Raw genomic sequence first — 13,146 nt, 5'->3', positions numbered from 1 at the left:
GGGGGGCGGGGTCTGTACTGTATATATAACATCCAAAGTGCTGAAATTTGGGCACATGCAACTTAATTTATTAACGAGCAAAAATTTGGCCTAAGTGCACCTGGTTTCAGCAGACGCATATAGTTCCCAATTATTAAGCGTGGAATTCACACCTAAATGTTTTTCTATATAAGGTGTGCCCTTTTTACAATAGAGATTAGCCCCAATTTTTTCGGTGCCCAAGTTTCAGTGCTATTTATAGAATTCCCCCCCCCCCCAAAAAAAAAAAATGTTGAAAGTATGATTGCAATTATCCAGAATGCAGTTGCGTTATTTTTAAGATTGTTAATGGGTTAGTTCCAGAGGAGTTTCATTTGGAGAGCTTTCCGTGGATTACATTACATTACATTAGAGATTTCTATTCCGCCATTACCTTGCGGTTCAAGGCGGATTACAAAAGAGTTATAAATGGTGGGTTACAATATAGGATCATTGGTGAAGTTGAGAAGGCGGATTACAAAAGAGATATAGATGGTGGGTTACAGTAGAAGATCATTGGTGAATTCAAGAGAAGTTGAGAAGAACTGGTAGTATCTGTGGGGCGGGGGGAAGACAGGATGATGGAAAGTAATTGATGTGTTAAGAGGGTCTCAGTGATTTCTTGAAGAGTATTGTTTTAATTGATGTGTTAAGAGGGTCTCAGTGATTTCTTGAAGAGTATTGTTTTTATTTATTTTAGAGTTTCTGAGACCCACCTAGCAGTAACATTACTGGATCCAACGCTGAAGAGTCATTTAGATCTGATAAGTAGAAACAGAAAAATTAAGGCAGATAAAACCAATATGGCTTCTCTAGTCGGCCTATTCATGTCATCTGCAATCCCTTCCTCTCCCTTAGAGATCGTATTACTTGTCCCAAGCTTTCTTGAATTCAAATTCAGTTTCAGGGGTGTATAGTAACTGAGTAAATGTACATTACACTTCTCCCTCCGTATTTGCGGTTTCAGCATTCGCGGTTTCGATTATTCACGGGTTTTTAGCTTGCTGGCTCCTCCCCCCAAATGACATCAGCTTGCATAGAGAAATAGCTGATTCCAAGCGTTTACAGAGAAAATCGCCGATTCCCAGCACTTTCTTCACCGTGTTTTGCCTCTCCTTCAGGAACAGACTAGGTCTCCCACCATGTTATTCACGGTTTCACTATATTTACGAAGGTTTTTAATAGAAAACAGCGAATAACATATGAAAAAGTTATTCACTGTTTTTCTGTATTTGCGGTTCTGTTAATCCCCTATCACAGCGAATACGGAGGGAGAAGTGTATTGCACGTAAAATTTTGTTACTTTTGTAAAGAAGTACAGGGTAACATTTTTTTACTTTTACTGAAGTCATAATTTCACCAATTGTCACTATTTTTACCTAGTTACATTTGATGCTTACAGTTAAAAGTAAAATGTTAAAGCCAGAAGCAAGATGTAAATGACGATTCCTCAAAACCGCAAAACAGCGATTTTGCTATTGCAAATCTCATCATGCAAACAATGGATCATGTCATCTTCTAAAGCCTACAAGGACAGTGGAACTCCCTGCATATGTTGAACTGGTTACTGGTCTCCAGCCAAGCAGAGCACTGATGAGTTGAGTCACTTTGCAGTAGAGGTCTGCACGGAAACGGGGATCGTGGGAATCCCCCCTAACTCACGGGACTCCCACGGGGACCCCCCTCTAGCCAACAGGACTCCCAAAGGGATGGAAGGCTTTGGAAGCAGGGTTCATCCATATAATATAATGGACACGTCAGCCTTAGTAAAAGAGGGGGTTTATAAGTTAATTACCTGAATAGAAAACAAAAAAAGGGTTCCACCAACGAGATTCCACAAGGAAAACAGCAGTGCAGACACAAAAGAAACTGGAATTGATGATCCTGTCAGAAGTAATTGCTTTTTATGGGGACGGGCTGGGATGGAGGTAATTCCTTGCGGGGATGAGTGGGGACGGAGAGGATCCTGATGGCGACGGGTGGGGACGGAGAGGATCCAGGCGGGACTAGGGTGGGGACGGAGAGGATCCTGACGGGGATGGGTGGGGATGGAGAGGATCCTGGCGGGGATGAGTGGGATTTCTGTCCTCGTGCAACTCTCTACTTTGAAGTGGACATGAAGCTGAAGCTGGTAGAAATTTTTGGTGAACAGACTTGTCTCTCCAAAACAGACTGCTGGTCATTCCAAGGAAAATTTTACATTGGGGCGACTGTCTTCTGGATTGGTGGTCTGGCCCTAAGACTGAAGGGGTCCCACAAACTTGACATTCTTGAAGATATTGTGCCATCAAATGAAAAATTGTTAGAACATCAACAATGATTCCAGCTTTCTGAAAGTCCCTGTAATTGCCAGCAAGATTATGATAGCGAAGATGATAACGACAATGATGATGGCAAAAGTATTTTTCATTCTATGGAAGTGTTTCAGATGGAGAGATTCCCTTGATCAATCTCTGAAGACCCAGTCAGAAGCCTGAACCTTTTACTCAGTCTGAGCAGTCTAGTTTCTGTCGAACGCCTTTTTAGCTGTGCTGGTTTAATAGTGACTCGCAAGCATGCTTTGCGTGAGCGACTCATTTTCAAAATTTCGTTGTACTAAAAGCAAAGTGGATTGAATTGTAGAGCAATAAAGCTGTTGAGATAAAAAAAACCATTAACAATAGTTGCTTTCATTGTAGATACAATACTTTTACTTTTTGCTCAAAATATATTATCCCCCCATTTACGTAGGTGCAGTAGAGAATTCTACCATGGCCCAGACCGGTTCATAGACAACTCGGCGAAAGACAAAGACGCGCGCCGACAACTGATCGCAAGATGGAGGCGCGCGCCGAAGAAAATTACAGTTTTTAGGGGCTCTGATGGGGGGTTTTGTTGGGGAGCCCCCCCAATTTACTTAATAGAGATCACGCCGGCGTTGTGGGGGGCTTGGGGGGTTGTAACCCTCCACATTTTACTATAAACTTAATTTTTTCCCTAAAAACAGGGAAAAAGTGAAGTTTTCAGTAAAATGTGGGGGGTTACAACCCCCCACGCCCCCCACAACGCGGCGCAATCTCTATTAAGTAAATTGGGGGGGGGCTCCCCAACAAAACCCCCCGTCGGAGCCCCTAAAAAATGTCATTTTCTTCGGCGCGCGCCTCCGCACTGCGATCAATTGGTTGCGCGCGCCTTTGTCCCGGCGTGCTTTTGACCTGACACCCCCAGACCACTAAATGCTCCGACACTGTCCGATGCTCTCAGGAATTCTATGAGCGTTGGAGCATTTAGTGCTCCGAGCCGTGGTAGAAACCTCTATCGCAGCTTAGTAAAAGGGGAGATAATGTGAACATAAGAACAGCCGTACTGGGTCAGACCAATGGTCCATCAAGCCCAGTAGCCCGTTCTCACGGTGGCTAAAACCCAAGGTGTAGCAATATTCCATGCTATCAATACGGGGCAAGCAGTGTCTTCCTCAATAACAGGCTATGGACTTTTCCTCCAGGAACTTGTCCAAACCTTTCTTAAAACCAGCTACGCTATCCGTTCTTACCACATCCTCTAGCAACGGGGGGACGGACGGACGTAGGGTATATTAGGCAATAACTTTTTTAATCAATTTTTTAAATGCTCTCTTCAGTGTACCTTTACTTAAGTATTAAATAATACATGTATTTTTACATAAGTACTTTGAACAACACTGGCTGGGGACAGGGAGGTTAAGCATCTTCACTTAACTATTGAAATCTGTGTGTTCTATACTTTACTGACCTCTTGACATGGGATCATCACCTCCATAAGTTTATACTTGCTGTTTGGTGATTCTTTTTTTTCCCCCCCCCCCCCAATTCTTTATTCATTTTAAAATCAAACAAGGGCACATCAATATATCATAAATTGATTCCAATATAACACTTAAAATCTAACACATATAATCTAATAGACCAACAAAGACAAAAACCCTACCCACCCACCCTTCATCATTTATTCTATATAAAATATATTATACTATTATTATAAACATAATTATAAAATTTCCTCCCTAAATCCTCCCTCCCCCCTGAGTGTGCATATAATAAATCTAAAAAAGGAAGAAAAATGATGCCTATTCATTACAATACTTTCCAATGGCCCACGAATCTTGGTGATTGGGAACCACTGCTCTAGTTGTTCACCGCCATCAGCAGCAAGAATGTCAATATGGTCGTCGCGACCCTGTCCTCCCGCCGTTGTCGCTTCCTACGTGCGGCACCCGGAAGGAACATCAGCGGGAGAGATGACGCGGTTGCGAGGAGCACGCTAAAGTTGTAAGAGGTATGGGAGAAGGGAAGAGGGCGCGCAAGGGGCGAAAGGAGGAGGGATGCCAGCGCCCCTCACCAACATGGCGCCTAGGGCAGACCGTCCTCCCATTACTACGTGACTGCCCTCCCCCCCCCAAGATAAGACCTGTACTCAGACAATCTGAATGTGGTGTAAAATATGCATAATTGCTCCTGATCCTTCTTGGAGCACATGGCATGAAGAAGTCTGTCCAGCTTCGGCTACACTGTCCCACTGCTGGAGTGGCTGATATTTAGAGACAGACTCACCCTGGGGAGCGAGGCTATACTTGCTGTTCTCGGGTGTGTAATTCACCCGTGGATGGCCGATGGTCTGGTGATTCACCAGGTGGAAAGCTGTTATACCAGGGCTCGGTTCTTGGACCTATCTTGTTCAACATTTTCATAAACGACCTGGAAGAGGAAACAACATGCAATATAATAAAGTTTGCTGATGATACAAAACTATGTCGGGCGGTTGGCACTCAAAGGGACTGCGAGGACCTCCAGAAAGATCTGAACCAGTTGGAAACGCGGACAACAAAGTGGCAGATGAACTTTAACATAAACAAATGCAAGGTGATGCATCTAGGAAAGAAAAACAAAGGACATGAATATAAGTTGTCGGGGATGAAGTTAGCAATATGCGAACAAGAAAGGGATTTGGGGGTGCTGATTGACTGTACCCTAAAGCCATCGGTACAATGTGCAGCAGTGGCGAAGAAAGCAAACAGGATGTTAGGCATAATTAAGAAGGGGATCACGAGTAGATTGGAAGATGTCATAATGCCACTTTATAGAACAATGGTCAGACCGCACTTAGAATATTGTGTCCAACACTGGTCTCCATACCTCAAGAGGGATATAACTGTTGGAGAAAGTGCAGAGGCGAGCCACAAAACTTGTCAAAGGAATGGAGCATTTGAGCTACAAAGATCGACTTAGGAAACTGGGACTGTTTACCCTCGAGAAGAGAAGACTGAGAGGGGATTTGATAGAGACTTTTAAAATATTAAAAGGATTTGATAAAATAGACCAAGAAGCAGCATTGCTAACATTTTCGGATGTGACACGGACTAGAGGCAGCAGATTCAGGACAAATGTCAGGAAGTTCTGTTTCACACAACGCGTGGTGGGTGCTTGGAATGCACTCCCGGAGGAGGTTGTGGAGGAGACTACTGTACTGGGATTCAAGCGCAAGTTGGATGCACACCTTCTTGTAAATTCGGGTCTCCAAAAAGGAGTACCTAAATGGGCCGCCGCGTGTGCGGATCGCCGGACTAGATGGACCTCGGTCTGATCCGGTGAAGGTGTTTCTTATGTTCTTGTGTTCTTATGAGCTAATCATGCTTCCTTGGAACTAATATGGCTCATAGATGAAACTATGTGAGACAATCGCGCGCGGATAAACCCAGCCAGACAATCGCACGCAGGACGTCAGCGCGCTGGATTTCAACAGTATTTTAAAGCGCTGTGAGGGTGTGTGTGTGGGGGGGGAGGAACTCCTCTGTTTCTTAGAGAAAAATTACTGTTTCCTCTGTAATGGGGGGGTGTTTCATCCCATCCCCAATGGGAACGCCTATATTTCTAAGTACCCCCCCCTCAGAGCGCTTTAAAATAGTGTTGAAATCCAGCATGCTGATGTCCTGCGCGTGATTGGGTGGGTTTGTGTACGAGCATTGTCTCGCGCGCTTTTCGCTGGACTGGCCTGGGGAAATTAAATGTAGACCTCTGTGGAGGTTTGTTGATGCAAGTACATAATTGTCAGACGCTCTTAATGTAGGACAGTTTATGGTCTATTAATCTTGTTATACCACTCGTTCATTTTACTGGTCCAAGCGGTTTACAAAAATACAATTTAAAAAAAAAAAAAAAATATATATATATCTGCTATAATAAAACCCTAAGCGCGCAAGCGCACTTCAATCTCCGTGCGGCCCTGATCCGTGGTGTGCCCACGCATGCGCAGTGCCTGCCTCAGCTGATTTCCTGTCCCGATCTCCGACGCTGGCTGACTTTCTCCTACGCTGCCGGGACGCCAGCTGCGGGGCATTTGCTAAGCCGGCCCACATCGATAATGCACATTGGGCAGAAGATTTCATTGTATTGTCTAGCAATGGTATCAAAAATCAGTAACAGCCCCTTAAGACTCAGTGATAGCTCTGTAGTAAATTTTAAAGTACAGTAAAACCTTGGATTGCAAGTAACTTGGTTTGCGAGTGATTTGCAAGACAAGCAAAACATTTGATTAAATTTTTACTTGATATACAAGCAATGTCTTGCAATACAAGTACATACAGTATACACACATCACAACTGAGCCGATGGTTCTTCTCTCTCTGACGCTGCAAGAGTGTAGGGACTGTTCTAAATGAGCTAAGTCTTGCAATACAAGTACATACAGTATACACGCATCACATCATCACAGCTGAGCCGATGGTTCTTCTCTCTCTGATGCTGAGGGAGCGTACCGACTGTTCTAAATGAGCGAGGTCTTGAAATATGAGTACATACAGTATACACACATCACAGCTGAGCCGATGGTTCTTCTCTCTCTGATGCTGAGGGAGCGTACCGACTGTTCTAAATGAGTGAGGTCTTGCAATACGAGTACATACAGTATACACACATCACAGCTGAGCCGATGGTTCTTCTCTCTCTGATGCTGAGGGAGCGTACCGACTGTTCTAAATGAGCGAGGTCTTGAAATATGAGTACATACAGTATACACACATCACAGCTGAGCCGATGGTTCTTCTCTCTCTGATGCTGAGGGAGCGTACCGACTGTTCTAAATGAGTGAGGTCTTGCAATACGAGTACATACAGTATACACACATCACAGCTGAGCCGATGGTTCTTCTCTCTCTGATGCTGAGGGAGCGTACCGACTGTTCTAAATGAGCGAGGTCTTGAAATATGAGTACATACAGTATACACACATCACAGCTGAGCCGATGGTTCTTCTCTCTCTCTTGACGCTGCAAGAGTGTAGTGACTGTTCTAAATGAGCGAGGTCTTGCAATACAAGTACATACAGTATACACGCGTCACATCATCACAACTGAGCTGATGGTTCTTCTCTCTCTGACGCTGAGGGAGCGTACCGACTGTTCTAAATGAGCGAGGTCTTGCAATACGAGTACATACAGTATACACCTCATCACATCTCAGCCGATGGTTCTTCTCTCTCTAGCGCTGCAGGAGTGTGGTGACCGTTTCTAAATGAACGAGGTCTTGCAATACAAGTACATACAGTATTTTATATTAAAGTTTCTGAGTTGTGGAACGAATCGTCTGAGTTTCCATTATTTCCTATGGGGAAATTCGCTTTGATATACGAGTGCTTTGGATTACAAGCATGCTTCCGGAACGAATTCTGCTTGCAAAACCAAGGTTTGACTGTATATCTAAACTGAATAAATAAGTGGGAAAATAAAACCTTTATTTGCTATTTCTATAGATCCACCTTAAGGAGGCAGGGCGCCCCAGGATGATGTCAGCAGGTGGGCGGGTGAAGAGCAGGGCGCATGCTCTTGCTGCTGTCTCTTCCTTTAGAGTCTGCAGGGCTGGGAAAAAGGGAAAGGGTCTGCACAAAAGCCGAAATGTTCTGTCTCTGGAGCTGGAAAGCCCCAGTCCCAGATCTTCGGAGGGAGAGGAAGGAATTGATGGGTGGCCTCTAGGGTGATGATCCCAGCCTCCTCTTTTTATTGATCTTGTAGGAAGACTAAATCTGGGGCCTGAATCCATCCCAACAGCTGCAGAATTCAGAGGGGGAAACAGCAGGGAAATGTCGGCTCTAGTGCATGATCAGGTAAGAAATTCTGCACCTTGAAAGTACAATTTCCCTGTAGTTGTGCATCTCTTCTGGACATCCCTTCTCTTTCCTGGCTTGTCTGTTGTAGACAGAAGCAATAACTAATTGGGGATGGAAGAAAAAAAATTAACCTGCTTGTAGGGGTGGGGGAGATGGCTTCTACTATGGGATCTTTTCCAGATAAGCCCCACCACCTTTTGCCAGCGCAAGCAACCTTAACCAGTGACGTTCTCAGCACAACAGCCCCACAACGCGGCGCGATGTGTATAAAGTAAAGTGGGGGGGGGGGTGCCCCCCCACACCCCCCTGTCAGAGCACCCAAAAAAGATTATAAAAAAGAGGATATGAAACTTAACATTATAAAAAAATAGGATAAACTGTCGACCATTTTTTTAAGGGCTCCGACGGGGGGGCGTGGGGGGGAACCCCCCCCCACTTTACTTTCTACGGATCGCGCCTCTTTTTTATAATTTTTTTTGGGTGGCGGGGGTTAACTTTTTGGCGGGGCTTATCTGGAAAAGATCCCTACTATGTTCTATGAAGAATTTGTGGTCCCCTGGGGAACCTGGACCTGGCATTTGTGAGGGATGGAGCGCTGTCTCTTATCTTACCTATGCCTCCCCCTTTAATAGTAGATGCAGGCGGTTTATATCCTATATAATAAAAGCTTACCGGCGCATGCGCTGTTAAAACAGCGTGATCCCTGCCGCTGTGGTGTGTGATCCGTGGCCGTGTTCCATTTTAGAACCCGGCGGCAGGGAACATTCTGGCCCCTCCCCTCCTCCCGCCCTCACTCACCAACCGGAAGCGCAGGTAAGCTCTCTCCCTGCCCGCGTCCTCGGCAGGGAACACACCTCCCGCCCTCGCTCGCCGCTGCCGCTGATCCTCCTCATCAGAGCAGCCTGCGATCGTGGCCAGCTTTAAAGAACCTCTCAGGCCGCCCTCCAACCTCAGTAGCACGTTCCCTCTGACGCACGGGATCGTGTCAGAGGGAATGTGCTACCAAGTTGGAGAACGGCCTGCGAGGTTCGCTAAAGCCAGCCACCACGATCGCAGGCTACTTTGAAGAGGAGCAGGCCAGAAGACGCCGGGATGGAGGGAGGGTAAGAAGGGGATCAATACAGGGGGCCAGGGGAAGAGGGTAAGGGGGCTGCTTTGGGGGGAGGGGTGTGCTGGAGGGATACAGATGGGGCCATGGAGAGATAGGGAGAGAGAAAGGGGGCTGCTTTGGGGGGAGGTGTGTGCTGGAGGGATACAGAAGGGGCCGTGGAGAGATAGGGAGAGAGAAAGGGGGCTGCTTTGGGGGGAGGTGTGTGCTGGGGGCAGACAGCTTTGCTCGGGAGAGGGGGAAAGACAGAAGGACACAGACAGCGGCCAAGGAGAGAGAGAGAAAGAAACACACAGACACATCTATTCTAGCACCCGTTAATGTAACGGGCTTAAAGACTAGTTTACGGTATAATCTCGTTATAACGGAATATCGTTTATAGCGGACGAGATCCGCTGGTCCCGGCCGTGCGCCTTTATGAACATGCAAAAAAGTACCGCATAAAACGGACAACCAATTTGGTCCCCAGAGCTGCTTTTAGCTATAGTTTTGTTCAGCTATAACGGACATGCAGGCTCTGCCTACAAGGTGCGCGGCGTGCCAGTGATATAGTATCAAAATGCAGCCCAGAAGAAAATGACAGATTATTTTTCTTTCCAGTACAGGGCGACATAATGCTTTAGAGCAGGGGTGTCCAACCTGCGGCCCCGTGAAGTATTTTGGGCAGCCCCGATTGAGGGCGATGCAGGGTTTTCCTCTGCTGCCCCCCGGGTGTTTACCATCTTGCTGGCTTCCTCCTCGGTCTTGCTGCGGCGTTTGCGCGGCCCCAGAAACATTTTTTCCGGCCAATGCAGCCCAGGGAAGTCCGTTATAATGAGATTATACTGTATACAGGCACTTACATTACATAAATTCTTATATACAGCAGCTATCTTGCGGTTCAGTGCGGTTAACGTGTATCTGTTACAAACAAGTCTGGGGCCTAGCACCTTCCTATCTACAAACACACTTCACTCTGCACAACCCCACACGTACCACCAGAAACAAAAACATCTTTGCATACCCAAAGATCACAGGCTGCAAATACAAATCCTTCCTAGACAGAACCTTCACGTTCCAAGCAAACAGACAGCAGTCCTGGCTGGGAAACCACATAAAGAAAGCCAGACAGACCTACAACACATTCTGAAAATCAATTAAAACCGCTCTATTTGACAAATTCCTTGCCTAATCAGATGACTTCTCTCAGATATTCTTCCCTTTATTACCCCAATGTATTAGGTCATTTCTTTCTCTCATGTATCCCTTCCCGATGCTTCCCTAATTATTAAGAACATAAGAACATAAGCAATGCCTCTGCTGGGTCAGACCTGAGGTCCATCTTGCCCAGCAGTCCGCTCACGCGGCGGCCCAACAGGTCCAGGACCTGAGTAGTAATCCTCTATTTATACCCTTCTATTCCCTTTTCCAGCAGGAAAATGTCCAATCCTCTCTTAAATCCCAGTACTGTATTCTGCCCTATAACGTCCTCCGGAAGCGCATTCCAAGTGTCCACCACACGTTGGGTAAAGAAGAACTTCCTGGCATTCGTATTTAATCTGTCCCCTTTCAACTTTTCCGAATGCCCTCTTGTTCTTTTATTTTTTGAAAGTTTGAAGAATCTGTCCCTCTCTACTCTCTCTATGCCCCTCATGATCTTATAAGTCTCTATCATATCCCCTCTAAGTCTCCTCTTCTCCAGGGAAAAGAGACCCAGTTTCTCCAATCTCTCAGCGTATGAAAGGTTTTCCATCCCTTTTATCAGACGTGTCGCTCTTCTCTGAACTCTCTCGAGTAACGCCATATCCTTCTTAAGGTATGGCGACCAAAACTGGACACAGTATTCCAGGTGTGGGCGCACCATCGCCCGATACAGCGGCAGGATAACTTCTTTTGTCCTGGTTGTAATACCCTTCTTGATTATACCTAGCATTCTATTCGCTCTCTTAGCAGCTGCTGCGCACTGTGCCGTCGGCTTCATTGACCTGTCCACCATTATCCCCAAGTCCCTCTCTTGGGTACTCTCATTCAATAACATCCCTCCCATCGTATAGTTGTACCTCGGGTTTCTGCTTCCCACATGCAATACTTTACATTTCTCAACGTTGAACTTCATTTGCCATTTTGTCGCCCATTTCCCTAGTTTGTTCAAGTCTCTTTGCAATTCCTCACAGTCCTCTTTAGTCCGAGCTCCCCTAAATAGTTTGGTGTCATCTGCAAATTTTATTATCTCACACTTCGTCCCTGTTTCTAGATCATTTATGTAACTTCCTTCTTCTTGCATTGTGTAATTTGCTGATTGTCCCGCCTTCTTTCTATGTGGTCCACCTAGAAGTCAGTTTGACTATGGCGGTATAGAAAAATAAATTTATTATTATTATTATTATTAAGAGGTACTAACCACATGTAATATGATCAGAATAAATTAATTAAAATATTTACCAAACAAGTGGGGGTTTAACGATTTTCTAAAGATTAGATAAGAGGTTGCGATTGATATGAAAGTCCCACATAGCTGCCAAATATGCCAAAATTTTACTAAGAAATCGTTTGTAAACACATCTCTTTACAGATGTAAAATCAAAAAGTCATATCAAGCGTTTTCTAGGAACAAAATTGAAGCAATCTAAAAGATAGCTGGGTAAAAGTCCATTCAAGGCCTTAAAACATGCACAGCCAAATTTGGAAAACTATTCTAGCTTCTATTGTCGACCAATGCAGTCTATAAGAATACTGTGACGCGTGATCTGATCTTTTCAATCCGAAAATCAGTCATACTGGAGCATTTTGAATGATCTCCAGCCTTTTAAGATTTTTCTTAGACATCGACAGACAGAGAATATTACAATGATCCAACGTACTGAGAATGAGGGGACTATACCAGCAATTTGAATGAGCGAAAATCAAAGTATGGCTTAATGGTTCTTAATTTCCACAATAGGAAGTGAGATTTTTTTAAACCAGAGAAGTAATATGGAAATCGAAAGACAGTTTACGATCAAAGTAGACTCCCAAGATTTTTATAGTCGGCAAGATGGAATAAATAGTGTCATTTAAATGTATTGAGTCCTCATTGATCATATCAGACTGGGATGCAAGAAAACATGTTGTCTTATCTGGGTTAAGTTTATTTGTATTTTGTACTTGGAGCGATGGAGGATTGGCTGATGGGGATGGTCAAAGGGAGCAGCCCTGGGATTTCACCCCCTGATATTGAAACGGTGGCTGAGGGTGTTCCACTGCTGTTCCAGGCATCAGTCACATTCAAGGATGTTGCCGCTTATTTCTTGGAAGTGGAGTGGGACATTGTCGGAGAATGGCAGAAAGAGCTGTTTAAGAAGGTCATCGAGGAGATTCATGACATCCTCATAATTCAAGGTAAATATGCCTTCTCTATTTTGGAATGAGTGTTTTTTTTTATTTTATCAGAGCTGAAAAAAAAAAATCACAGGTTGCAGGTCCCTTCTGATGCAAAAGATGCCGTTCTCTGATGTGACATAGAATATTTACCCTAAGGTAGAGGCTTCGTACAAGACCAGGCGCCATCTTTCTCTCTTCCGATACAATAAAAATTTGGCACGGAAGGAGAATTTATCTTTCAGATTTCTTGTGAGATCTACTACTTCTGTGTAATGATGTGACACGTCATTAAACACTCGGTCAACTATACTGTACAATGTTTATCTCTTTCAGATGGTAGCCAGGTATCACAGAGAAGTTTGGCAATTGTGAAACGTTCACCTAGGACAGGGGTGTCCAATGTCGGTCCTCGAGGGCCGCAATCCAGTCGGGTTTTCAGGATTTCCCCAATGAATATGCCTGAGATCTATTAGCATACAATGAAAGCAGTGCATGCAAACAGATCTCATGCATATTCATTGGGGAAATCCTGAAAACCCGACTGGACTGCGGCCCTCGAGGACCGAC

At 44.9% G+C, this 13,146-nt stretch overlaps 2 protein-coding genes across 5 annotated transcripts in view; one reads left to right on the top strand and one right to left on the bottom strand.

Moving 5' to 3' along the window:
* The window catches only part of LOC117367630 (gastrula zinc finger protein XlCGF57.1-like), a 158,799-nt gene that overhangs the window by 117,987 nt on the left and 27,666 nt on the right, over positions 1–13,146 (bottom strand). The window lies entirely within an intron of this gene.
* The window catches only part of LOC117367623 (zinc finger protein 84-like), a 61,014-nt gene that overhangs the window by 23,848 nt on the left and 24,020 nt on the right, over positions 1–13,146 (top strand). For all 3 annotated transcript variants that reach the window (XM_033960365.1, XM_033960363.1, XM_033960364.1), the window contains exons 4-5: positions 8,038–8,129; positions 12,471–12,597. In XM_033960365.1, coding sequence (XP_033816256.1) covers positions 8,038–8,129; positions 12,471–12,597 — 219 coding nt within the window. The remainder of the gene's footprint in view (positions 1–8,037; positions 8,130–12,470; positions 12,598–13,146) is intronic.

Source organism: Geotrypetes seraphini, chromosome 10, assembly GCF_902459505.1.
Source record: "Geotrypetes seraphini chromosome 10, aGeoSer1.1, whole genome shotgun sequence".
Lineage (NCBI taxonomy): Eukaryota > Metazoa > Chordata > Amphibia > Gymnophiona > Dermophiidae > Geotrypetes > Geotrypetes seraphini.
This window is presented reverse-complemented; position numbering and strand designations above follow the sequence as displayed.